Source organism: Drosophila hydei, unplaced genomic scaffold (genome assembly GCF_003285905.1).
Source record: "Drosophila hydei strain 15085-1641.00,03,60 unplaced genomic scaffold, DhydRS2 tig00008119-arrow-pilon, whole genome shotgun sequence".
Classification (NCBI taxonomy): Eukaryota; Metazoa; Arthropoda; class Insecta; order Diptera; family Drosophilidae; genus Drosophila; species Drosophila hydei.
The window spans coordinates 1,179,434-1,192,436 of NW_022045830.1; the positions used below are offsets into that span (position 1 = coordinate 1,179,434).

At 36.9% G+C, this 13,003-nt stretch overlaps 1 protein-coding gene across 2 annotated transcripts; it reads right to left on the reverse strand.

Moving 5' to 3' along the window:
* Positions 1–4,997: 4,997 nt before the first annotated feature.
* LOC111596609 (calcyphosin-like protein) lies at positions 4,998–12,774 on the reverse strand. Of its 2 annotated transcripts, none has more exons than XM_023310893.2 (6): positions 12,700–12,774; positions 5,894–6,042; positions 5,695–5,814; positions 5,575–5,632; positions 5,299–5,511; positions 4,998–5,242 (listed from the first exon to the last, which is right to left on the reverse strand). In XM_023310893.2, exons 1-6 carry the CDS (start codon positions 12,727–12,729, stop codon positions 5,141–5,143), a joined length of 672 nt encoding a protein of 223 aa, XP_023166661.1. In that variant the 5' UTR covers positions 12,730–12,774; the 3' UTR covers positions 4,998–5,140. The 2 variants fall into 2 exon arrangements, with proteins under 2 accessions (XP_023166661.1, XP_023166670.1); XM_023310902.2 differs by lacking the exon at positions 12,700–12,774 and adding an exon at positions 7,446–7,583.
* Between the last annotated feature and the right edge of the window lie 229 nt (positions 12,775–13,003).

Consider the following 13,003-nt stretch of genomic DNA (forward strand, 5'->3'; position numbering starts at 1 on the left):
ATAAAATATAAATATAAAAGAGAAAAGAGAAAAGAGAAAAGAGAAAGAGAAAAATAGAAAGAGAAAAGAGAAAAGAGAAAAGAGAAAAGAGAAAGAGAAAAGAGAAAATAGAAAAGAGAAAAGAGAAAGAGAAAAGAGAAAAGAGAACAAGAAAAAGAGAAAAGAGAAAAGAGAAAAGAGAAAAGAGAAAATAGAAAAGAGAAAAGAGAAAAGAGAAAAGAGAAAGAGAAAAGAGAAAAGAGAAAAGAGAAAAGAGAAAAGAGAAAAGAGAAAAGAGAAAAGAGAACAGAGAAAAGAGACAAGAGAAAAGAGCAAAGAGAAAAGAGAAAAGAGAAAAGAGAAAGAGAAAAGAGAAAAGAGAAAAGAGAAAGAGAAAAGAGAAAAGAGAAAAGAGAAAAGAGAAAGAGAAAAGAGGAAAAGAGAAAAGAGAAAAGAGAAAGAGAAAAGAGAAAAGAGAAAAGAGAAAAGAGAAAAGAGAAAAGAGAAAAGAGAAAAGAGAAAAGAGAAAAGAGAAAAGAGAAAAGAGGAAAAGAGAAAAGAGAAAAGAGAAAAGAGAAAATGAGAAAAGAGAAAAAGAGAAAAGAGAAAAGAGAAAAGAGAAAAGAGAAAAGCCCCTCTCCCCTCTCCCCTCTCCCCTCTCCCCTCTCCCCTCTCCCCTCTCCCCTCTCCCCTCTCCCCTCTCCCCTCTCCCCTCTCCCCTCTCCCCTCTCCCTCTCCCCTCTCCCCTCTCCCCTCTCCCCTCTCCCTCTCCCCTCTCCCCTCTCCCCTCTCCCCTCTCCCCTCTCCCCTCTCCCCTCTCCCCTCTCCCCTCTCCCCTCTCCCCTCTCCCCTCTCCCTCTCCCCTCTCCCCTCTCCCCTCTCCCCTCTCCCTCTCCCCTCTCCCTCTCCCCTCTCCCCTCTCCCAGAAAAGAGAAAAGAGAAAAGAGAAAAGAGAAAAGAGAAAAGAGAAAAGAGAAAAGAGAAAAAGAGAAAAGAGAAAAGAGAAAAGAGAAAAGAGAAAAGAGAAAAGAGAAAAGAGAAAAGAGAAAAGAGAAAAGAGAAAAAGAGAAAAGGAAAAGAGAAAAGAGAAAAGAGAAAGAGAAAAGAGAAAAGAGAAAAGAGAAAAGAGAAAAGAGAAAAGAGAAAAGAGAAAGAGAAAGAGAAAAGAGAAAAGAGAAAGAGAAAGAGAAAAGATGAAAGAGAAAAGAGAAAAGAGAAAAGAGAAAATAGAAAAGAGAAAAGAGAAAAGAGAAAGAGAAAAGAGAAAAGAGAAAATAGAAAGATGAAAAGAGAAAAGAGTAAATAAAATAGTAAAAGATGAAAATATAAAATATGAAAGTAAATATAAATATAAATAGTAAAAGATAAAATATAAAATATAAAATATAAAATGATAAAATAAAATATAAAATATAAAATATAAAATATGAAAATATAAAATATAAAATATAAAATATAAAATATAAAATATAAAATATAAAATTCAATTAAATCAAATTAAATTCAAATCACTCAAAATACTAAATAAATATATATAAATTACATTAATTATATTAATTTGTTCACAAACCTTTTACTGTAAGCTTTTTTAATATACCTCGCAGTTATGTGCTGTGTAGTTAGGGCGCGTTCCCTGGCTGGCCATTAAATAGAAATTACTTTGCCAGAAGTGCATATGTTATTATTTTGCAATGGGGCTGGGCGAGCCGAGGGGAATTGCAGGCGATTAAGCTCTGCGGATTAATAACTGACAATTAAACGCGACGGCAATCAGGCAGATGGCAACCATTTAATGTGCACTCGTATTAACATATTGTTGTGTCCAAAAATAAAAGAAAAGCACACGGCATAAAAATGGAAAATCAAATGATGAACCTGACGAACAATTCAATCAGACTGAGGTGTGAAAATTATACGCGGAAACGGAAATTGTAGCGCATTGTGCAGCAGTTGTCGTTGCACTCCGTGTCTGTGTGTGTGAGTGTGCGTGTGTGTGGTGTATATTGCAGGTGCGCTCAGCACTGCTGTAAATGGAGCTTGATTTTTCGATATTTCAATCAACGATGCGCGCAGTTTGTTAAGCTTTTTGCATATTTTATGCAATTTGAACGAATGCCCCGCCAGCAGCTGGCCACAAATACAACAGCAATGGCAACGGCAACAGCAACAGCAACAGCAACATCAACATCAACATCATCATCGCCATCATCATTAGATGAGAGGACATTAAATCATCGATTCAGCAAGTACCTGTTAAGAGCCACAGCCACATTTTATTTTCGAGTTTGGGCTTCATTTCGATTTACAGCTGGCCAAATGCCCAGAAACCAGGCTGAACACTCGAGTTCATTCGTTCGCCTTTCTCTCTCTCTCTCGCACTCTCATGCTTTAGTTTTGTCTCTGTCTGCTCGTGTGCTTGACTTTTTGGATGCTGGCTTGTGCATATTTTGAATGCGCGCATTTCGATCACGTGATTGAGATTTTTACATTTAAAACGTGACTGAAATATTTTGAAGCCTCAATGCCTATACAGGGACAGATACTTTCCATTTTTGATTCTCTCTCTCTCTCTCACTCCCCTTCTCTCTTTCGCTTTGTAGTGCATTCAAAATTTATTCAATACTCCTTCAATGATGCGCCCTATGGCCATTCGAGTCAGTGGAGTGTGTCTGCCTTTTATTATTATTTTTATGTGTTGGTCTTTCACTTGGGCTCGACCAGCCTCGACTTCCAACTTTCTTTAGCTTTTCTTCTTCTGCTGGCATTTTTCAATCAACAACAAATAGCCAGTGTTAACTAGATTTCAATAATGCATAAGCCACCACAGTGAGCACTCAAATATGTGCGACAAACTTTTCCAGCAGCTCCTGGCAGCTGCAACGGATAACACAAAGAGGACAACAGCAGCAGCTGCATTTAATTTATGTATTCCATTTGCACGATATTTTAATGCACAATTAATTAGCAACTAATTTGTGAATTAATGCGAACGAAATGGCGCATTTTACGGGTATTGAGCCATGGCAGCCATGGCAGGACCTGCAGCAATTATACTTTGCCAAAGGACCTGCTACAAATCGAGAACTGCGAAAACAAATGGTTAAAAAATATAGCACAGCATATTTAATTGCCATTTTATAGCAATAAATAGTGTTTAGCATATGGAATTAATATTTTTATAATGAATAAAACATATAAAGAATTTTTATTAAATATTTGTTATGGATTGAAGCTTAAAATTAATAAAGAGCAGACATCGGCGACATTTTGAGGCTTGGAAGTCCTGCGGCTATATATAAAATATATAAATAAAATTTAATTTAAAGTTTGATTATATGGAAATAATATAATATAATAATACCGAAGAGTGCGACATATGAATTACAAATTTTAATTTAAAAATTTTACAAATTATTCAAAAATATTTCATAAAAAATAATATTTTAATTGAAGAAACTCAAAGTAACTAAGGAAATTCTTTTCATATCCGAAATCGCTAACTTCATAACTCGTGCAACAATTGGAATCTGAAAAAAAAAATGCCTAAACTCCAAATTCATTTCGGCTCTGAGAGCTGAGCTGAGATTTGTAAGCACGGTGAGGTAGAAAATAGATTTCATGCAATGCTGGGCGTGCAGAGGATTAAACCTAAAACAAAGAAATTTGTGAAAATCTGGACATAATCAAACTGCAATTATTTGGCCTAAGAAAGAGAATTTCTTGTTACGTTCTTCACTTGCTTTTGTTTTATTTGTGAATATGAAATTGCAATCAATTTGAAAGGCTTAGCTTAAACATTGACAATGTCTGACTGACAGCTCTTTGAAATTTCAATTTTTCCAGCTGCAATTGCGATACATAATTTACACAAATATTTCAGTGTGTGTGTGTGTGTGTGTGAGTGTCTGACTGACAAACCGAAATGTTGTTGCCTTGGCAAATACACACATTTTTGGCAAGCACTTCAGGCAGCCAAGTGTGAAAACTGAAAGCCAATAAAAGGCATTTTCAAGAGTTTTAAGAGCATAAAACAGCTCGACGACGAGTCACATGTGGCAGGCAATTAATTGAAATTGGTTTTATGTGGCCAACAATAACAACAACAACGACAACGGCAAGGACAACAACAATCAGTTGCAATTGACAACAAGTTTTTGGAAATAAATGGCAATTGCAACAGTTTTCTCCGTTTTGCAAGCGAAACGTAAGCAGCATAATTCACATGGCAAACAAGTTGATAAATTTTTAACTTGCAGTTAAAGTTAAAGTTAAATAATAAAGAAAAAATTGCAGCAGCAGCAGCAGCAGCAGCAGACGAAGTTGTGGCAGTGTATGCAAATGTTGCAGGCTGTAAATAAAATTTAATGAAATCATGCTATAAACTTGTAACTTTCTGATTTACAGTGAAGACGATTGCAGTCGAGCTTGTTAGCCAAAAACTCAGTTGGGAGTTTTTTTGTGCGAGAGGCGGGCCTCCTTCACTGGCTGCGTAATTTCAACATTGGCAATTAAAATTTCGTATGAGTTGGTTGCAATCAGTGCACAAGTTGCCACACACACACACACAGACGACAATCTCAGCTGGTGTCTGCATAATTTAAGGCATACATTTAGGCTGCCATCGCTCGACTGCTCAAACCGTTCTCAGCGCCTGCTGTGACAACTGTGTGATAAATGCCTGGCACACCAGCAAACATACACACCAAACACACTCACACACACTCACATTCATCCATTGCTGCTGACTATTCGCAAACAATTCCCAGACTCTGGCAGCAACTATCCATGTTTGTTGCAATGATTGTCGTCTTGGCAGCACCCGCTTGATTATGGGCCAGGCCCAAGCCCGGATCCAGGGGCCCGACTTAAATGCATGTAAGACTAGCAACAAATGTTTAGACAAAACTTTTCGCTTGTTACTTTGCATATCTAACAAAAGACTTTCTGGCAACTGCGAACTGGCGTCTGATATCAGTTGTGGGCCGACATTTGTCTTGCAAGGAAAAAATAATAAAAGCTTTTATTAGAATGAAACATGCATGTGTGTGTGTGCGTGTGTGTATAAATTAAACATGAACAGGACTAAAGACTAGTTAGATTCGTTAATTAGACACTTGAGATTGAGAGTTATGTGGAACATATCCAAACTGGTTCAAGTTCTTTACATGACATAGGCGCGACGCATCATTAGATCGAAGTACATATCGTTGTCAATTGAAGCGCTGATTGTGGCATAGTAATTGATGAACTCCTCGCGTGTAATCTGTGTGCATTAAGTATAGATTAGTTAGAGTCTCTGTGTGTAAACGACATGCCCACCTTGCCGTCGAGATTGCCACGTCCGCCCTCGAAGTTGTGCAGAAAGTCTGTCAAGATCTCATCCTCGGTCAGGTCGCCGCTTTGGTACTTGGGATGCTCCTTCACCGAGTAGACGTTCTTCAGATCGACTAGGGTTATGACGCCATCGCCGTTCTTGTCCATTTTATTGAAGGCCTGTTCGATTATCGATATGCGTGACTGCGACATGGGCGGCTGCGGAGCAAGCAATAAGAAATTTCGTTTGTTTTTCTTTTAATTTCCTGCAAGGCAACTCACGCGCAGCTTGAGCAGGAACTCCGTCATGTTTATCGAGCCGCTGCCATCCTCGTCGAAGCTAGTTTTCAAAATGAAGACATTAGTTTGGCATTCAGTTCGAGTGGCTGGCCGGAGACTCACGTGTTAAACATCTGCTTGATTTCATCGTCTGTCACATTCAGGCCGATGTCGTGAATGCCCGAGATGAACTCCTCCTCGTTCAGCGCCTTGCTGCCGTCGTCGTCCATGGCGCGAAAAGCTCTAATTAAATAATTGGGCATTAAACAGGTAATTGAATAATTTCTCAAGCTTGCCAAAAAAAATCAAAGCAAAAACTCACCTGCCCAGACCCAAAATGCCTGTTGCGCCCCGGCTCAGGCAGAGCAAACGCAACTTGGTAATGGGATCCTTGTCGGCGCCATCTGTCAGCTCTCTCAGCGACTTGTTCGCCAAGCTGGCTTCCAGCGTGTACAGGTCTCCATTCGAGGGCTGTATGTTAAGTAGACCAATCAATATTTAAAGCATTAACATTATTCCAATCGCGCTGAGAAAATATCGATTGACTATGCTCCAAACTTTAAAATGGGAATGGGAATTTACGACTTGAAAAGTGCCTACAAATGTAGCTGGCATTTGCTAGTGTGAAATGATATAATATTATTATAATAAGGAAAAAAATGGAGACTAAAAGTGTTTTCTAACCCAACTAGGATATACCCTGACCACTGCTCAGTGCTGCTTTTTCAATCATTCGAGCCTTTTTCAGGCAAGTTCGTCCAGAATATATATATTTTATGGTATCTGTCACGCCTTATTCTACTTGTTGCATACCATTTCAGAAATATATTTCCATTTTCAAATATAAATATATATTATAAAAAACAACAGTTTTTCATGTTTAAAAAAAAATCGATAGTGAAAATAATAAATATTTATATAAAAAAAAAATTGTTGCAATGAAAATAAAAATATAAACTTTTTAAAAATATTAATTTTAAAAAAATAATGACCCTGATGATGTTAAATGACAATAATAGTAAAATAATAATATTATTTAAATGAAGAAATAAAATTATTATATTCATGACTATTACTATATTCATGATATATATTATTATATTCATGACTATTACTATTTAAATATTTAACTAAATTGTTAATTTTTACTCACATTTACCACAAATAAAACTCTTACAATAATAAAAAAATCTTAATCAAGTTACTTATAATTTCATATACCTGATAGAGGAACGTTAACATTTTTTTTTTGTTTTTTAGTTAAAATTGGTTAAACTTAACAATAAGATTTTTTGTTTTAGCATAGAAGTCTATATATTTATATTACATATTGCATTAAAGAGACTTATATGAAAGCGTTTCAATGTTTCTATGTCTAGAAGGGCATTCAATGTTCGAGCTAGTGCAGATAATCACACGCTATTGTTTTATTTTTTAGCACTCAAGAGCTCCATTAAAAGGGGCTCAATTTAGATAGTTAACAGCCGCATCAACAATTATTTTACATATATATATATAAGTCGTAAATCAAAGCTCGCATTATGGCCAGAGCTGAGAAGTAGATGAGAAACGTGAAATGAGAAGCTTTTCTTATAAACTAAGTGATTGTATAAATAAACTCTTGCGGAAATTGTGGTTTGATATATAATGAGGGCGACAAACTTGAACGCAGGCCGGCATGAATCATCGAACGAGAACTCAGCTGATCTGGATCTGTGCGTCAGATTTAACTCTCAACGAAATTGTTTTCATTTCTGTGAAAGCGCTCGCAGTGCAATTTGTTTAATTGAAGCCCAAGGTGAAGGTCGTGCGGCCAGGTTTAGCCGCACAAATGAAGAGAAAGGGGGAATAAAATGAAAAAGCAAACAACTTACATCCATTGCAGCGAGTCGAGGGCTTTTCACTTATTTGAGGCGAGTGTTTACAAAAATTTTGCCTTTTGCAGCAAGTTTTCCTTTTGGCGCTCAACCGAATGGATAGCTCCAAGATACTTGTTACTTTAGCGGCTTTGAAATGCAAACTGAATGCGAGGCACTAAAAAAAATAAAAGGTAAAGCGACGACGGCGGCAATGAATAAGCGCGAGAGTGAGAGCGAAAGCGACAGAGCCACAGAGCCACAGAACCCGCAGAGCCCGCACAGCTCGCCAAGCGAGAGCGAGTGAGAGAGCGTGGAATGAATAGCAAATGAAATGTGGACTGTGTGGAGCTCAAAACTAGTTACTTACTTACAAACATTTATAGTCATATGGAGCAGACAGTGGGCCGCAATAGACAGTGGGCCACAGTCTGACTGATTCATACATTTGGCCAATTGCTCTCTCGCTATCTCCCTCACTCTCTCTATCTCGCAGTGGCCGTGGCCACCTGTTTTGTAGCGCTTTGTGGCCCGCTGCACTGTAAAACATTTTATTTCCATTAAAGCTGCGGCCTTTTACCCATCAGATAGTTAATATTGCGATCTGGCCGGGCTTTTATTTGCCCGGGCCAAACATGTGACGCGGCTAAAGCGACAGAATCACTCGCTTGCCATGCCCGATAAATTGTTCCAGATAACAGCGCCAGACAACCCACAATCACAACCCAAACCCAAACCTAAACACCTAAACGTATGCAATCAGAACTGCAACTGAAACACGATGTCAGAAAATCTGCTACAAATTTTTTCTGTGTCTGTGCTCGCATAGGGTATGAATAGTTGGGCATGCAATGCTCAATTCGAAGGAAAATCGGACACAGTTTATAAATTTAAGCAGAGCTGCTGATGGACAGGTCAAACTGGAGGGTTTTATAACATGTGTTTCCTCAGAAAACTAATGTGCGGCTTAGAGATATAATTAAATTCTAAATTACATTTTTATTTTTGATATTTTGTCACATTATAAACATCTAAAATATGTTTTATGCCATCGCAAGAAATTTATTTATAAAAATTATATCATTTCGAGTATTGATTTAACTTTCATATACATGTTTTTATCGTAATTATATGAAACATTTTTATATATATCTATTGAAAGTGGAAACACAAACATATAATAGAACAATGTATATGAGAGTGAAATCAAAACTCGAAATGATTTGATTTTTATAAATAAATTTCTGGCCATGGCATCAGCAAAACATATTCAAGCATATTGATTCCATAAATTGAATTAAAAATTTTACTAGCTCAAAAAACTATTTAATGCAAAATTACGAAACCGTTTAAATTCTAAAAAAAATTATGCGAATATCTAATAACAATTTCTAATAGAAATTGCTGTTAATATATATTACTATATTAGGTATACATGAATACATTATAAAATTGACTTTAAAGTATTTTTTAATCTCTTGATATATAATTATAATTTATTGCAATAAACTTATAATTAATTTTCATATATTTTTAATTTATTTAAATCTATTTATATATTTTTTAAAGTATTTATAGTACAATTTTATGATTTTTAAATAATTATTATACATGAATATTTTATTTTCAGTTACTTATAGAATAATTTTATTTACTTATAATTTAATTCAATTTATTTATTAAATACATTCTTGGATTCGTTTTTAGTACACACATTTTTTTAATATATTTATTTGCTTATTTTTTTTTAAGTTATTTTCGATTATGTCGATTCATTTAAATATATTTTATTTTTTCCCGCACTTTACGCATTATAAGCATATCACATACTCAAAGCCAACATTCTCTGTTCTTTTTTTTAGTTAAACTAAACTCCTTTTTTTAATTTATAGGTTTGCAAAAGAAATGCAAATGTTAGAATACAACAATTTTTTATTTCACTCTAAAGGCCCCAAGTTTATGGTTGATCACATAGAAACTAGCCTTTGCATGTTTGATAATAATTTTATTTATTTGATAAACAATAGTATTTGATGTTAGATTACAAACATGAATCTTGTTAAAGGACAGCTGCACTTGGTATTCGAGTTATTAATTTTAAGCCATCTAATGAAATATCGGAGGACAAACTAATTTGCCAAATTACATGTCATTGCAATTGCTTTTGCTGTGAGTATGCATATGTATATGTGTGGGTGGGTCTGTGGGTGTGTGTGCGTGCAGTTGCTTAATTGAAAGGAGGATTAGAGTACTTTGGCATGTTCGTTGGTCATTAAGCTGACAATAGAGCTGCGGTGCAGTGGTGCAGTCAGTGGTGCAGGTGATTGGCGTACAATGTCATGCTGTTACTATAATTAATGTTTAGGGACCCCGACGAAAGTAGGTGCCACAGCGTGCAACTGTCTACACTAACGAGCACTTAAACCGTTGATATGGTTTGCAGCCTGCTTTACGGTAAAAGCTTTCTTATGGCATACTTTCTTTAACAGTCCATTGGTTACACACTATTTAGCTTGGTAATTGGTTTCACCTTGTGTCTGCGCCGCCAGCTCGACTTGCGCACGGCCTCAAAGAACATGACTGACCGCAAATCGAAAGCGAACTGAACCCCGAACCTTGGCAATTGGCCCTTGATTCATATTTAGGCCACGTGGTTGAAGCAACCAAGCAACTGGCCACAACACAAATAAAACGGCCAATGACCGCCACAAAATATTGTCCCACCAATTGCGGCAACTATTTAATTACATTAATCAATAAACTACGAAAATCTTAACTAAATGTTTGTATAGTGGCTCTAATTGGACTGGCTAACAGGCTGAGCCGACAGTGGGATACCCTGTAGGCGGCATTTGGAATCTTAATAAAATATTTGTATATATGGAAGTTAATGCCTTCTTCGTGCCTAGCTTATATATAGATATAAAGAGGGGAGCGAACATGACCAGATTGACTCGACTCTTGATTCTGTTGAATGATGTATATATGTGTACATATATATAGCTATATAATTTGATATATAAATAGATAGATATAGACATAGATATAGATACAGATATAGATATAGATATAGATATAGATATAGATATAGATATAGATATAGATATAGATATAGATATAGATATAGATATAGATATAGATATAGATATAGATATAGATATAGATATAGATATAGATATAGATATAGATATAGATATAGATATAGATATAGATATAGATATAGATATAGATATAGATATAGATATAGATATAGATATAGATATAGATATAGATATAGATATAGATATAGATATAGATATAGATATACATATAGATATCGATATATATACAAATTCGCATTCGAATTTTAAATTCCTTTTATGGAAATCCGATTGATTGCTTTCTGTCTCAAGGCTATCAAAATATATTGGATTGTAATGCAACCATTCCAGTTGATACATAAAACATGTCAATAATCAATATAAATATATTTCTATAGAATGTTAAATGCAGACTTTAATAAATCAAATGCATATACCAAACCATATTTGAAACAATTCGTACTATATTTACAAAATCTGATGGAAATTCCTTGCCAAAAAGTCTTTCGTACTCTCTTATGCTTTATTTATAAATATCCCAATTTGCCAGATTTGAATACTCGAGAGGGTGACTAAGCCATAAGACAGAAATCGGATCATGTACAAAGCGTGAAGCTGGCGGATTAGTGGAGAGGCGTGTGCGAGGTATGCGAGCTGGGATCCAGAGTTAACTCCATGTGAGTGGGTAAGCCCTTAGTCAGTGTGCAAAGCTTTTAGTCCGGCAGGCAAATGTGACATGTCCTTTTGGGCGTGTTGACATTGTCGTCGCATCAACTGAACCTGAACTCAATCAGTGAATCAATTCACAATTCGCTGATCAAAAGGAAACAATCATACGCATTTGAAGTGGCAGAAATTGTCGAAATCGGGGCAGAGCAGGCGAAAGACACTCAACGGGGCAGCGGGCCAAAGCGAAGGACCAACAGACAGAGATAGACAAGAGCAGGAGCAATGTGCAGAGGACCTTTTCGTCCTTTGCTGCTGCGTTGACACATGCAAAAGCTCCTGTGTGTGTGTGTGTGTGTGTGTGTGTGTGCTTGTTTGTATGTGAATGCCTTGCATGTATTTTCTTTTTAATCAATTTATATGCAAATAAGTGAAATGCTTAACTGAATTTCAAGCTGCCTCGCAACCAGAGCATCCAAATCCAAAGCCCCTCACGCGCCCTCTGCTGCCTTGACTCGTTGCTGCTGCTGCTGCTGCTGCTGTCTGTGTAGCCTTTTGGCAGTTGCTGATTGAAAACGTTAAACGCATTTATTAACGAAAGGACGCAAAGGAAAGCCAACTGAAGAGCGTTTAATTGAACCGCTTTTTATTAAATTCCTTTGGCCAAGCTCAGCCGTCTGATTGCAGAAACCACAGCACACAAGCACACACACACGCACACACACTCGACTTTAAAAGACAACAAATATATGCGCTCGCCGACGCCTGTCTAACTCATTCAACTAATATGCCCATCAGCCAGCAGACAAAACCAAATCAAGTCGAGAGCAAAACCACTTGGCTATTTGCATTTGAAGTTATTTTGGCACAAATGATTCAGCAGCTGCTATCCGGCACCTTCGTCATGTCTTTGGGGGGAGCGAGCAGAGGTCCCTTTGTCTGTGGCGCAAATTGATAGAATCAACTTGATAACTTCATTTCATTAAGTAAACATTAATCACATTAACCTTTAGGCTCTGCGCTCTGAATGAGCTGCGAAAATTAACCCTAAAATGCCAAGCGCCTCAACCCAAACCCAGCTCAGCCAACATTAGTGCTCTTGTGTAAGTTAAATAAGAAAATTTGCCACACACACGCACAACTTTTCAACCACAAAGGCAGAAAAGTCAGCCAAGAAATTGTCAACGAGCTAATACAAAGTCTGAGTGTGTGTGTGTGTGTGTGTGTGTGTGTGTGTGCGTGTGCGTGTGCGTGTGTCACCCTAAGGTCAAGACGCATAAAAGTTATTACTTAATTTAAGTTGCCCCGCAACCTGACAAGGACCTACGCCCCCCTGCCTGCCGCACTAAGCTCCATCCTTAAATGGAATTTATTATGTTGCAAATTTCGTAAAATGTGAAATACATTTTCAAACGAAACATCTGCATATTTCAATTTTGGCCAGATTTGCATAAATTGTATGTGTGTCTGTGTATGTGTATGTGTCTGCCTATCATTGGGACGAGTTATTCATGAAAAGGGTTTACCTCGCTCACCCGCTCAGTCACTCTGTGCATCTCTCTGACAGTTTGCTGTCTCTGTTGGCTGATTGTGATTCTGATTAGTTTGGCCTTTTGATAACGTTGGCTGACGACTACAAAAAATTATTAAAACTGACATCTGACTGAACGCTGGCTACGTGTGGGCAGCAACTGACCGCAACAACGAGCCCAGCACCCAGCTGGCTGCCCAGGCAATGCGGCAAATAAATCACAAAGTTTTTTCATTAATTCGCCGTTCGACTGATTTGGCAATTAAGTGGCCAAAAGTTGTATGCAAAAAGTTGCCGTC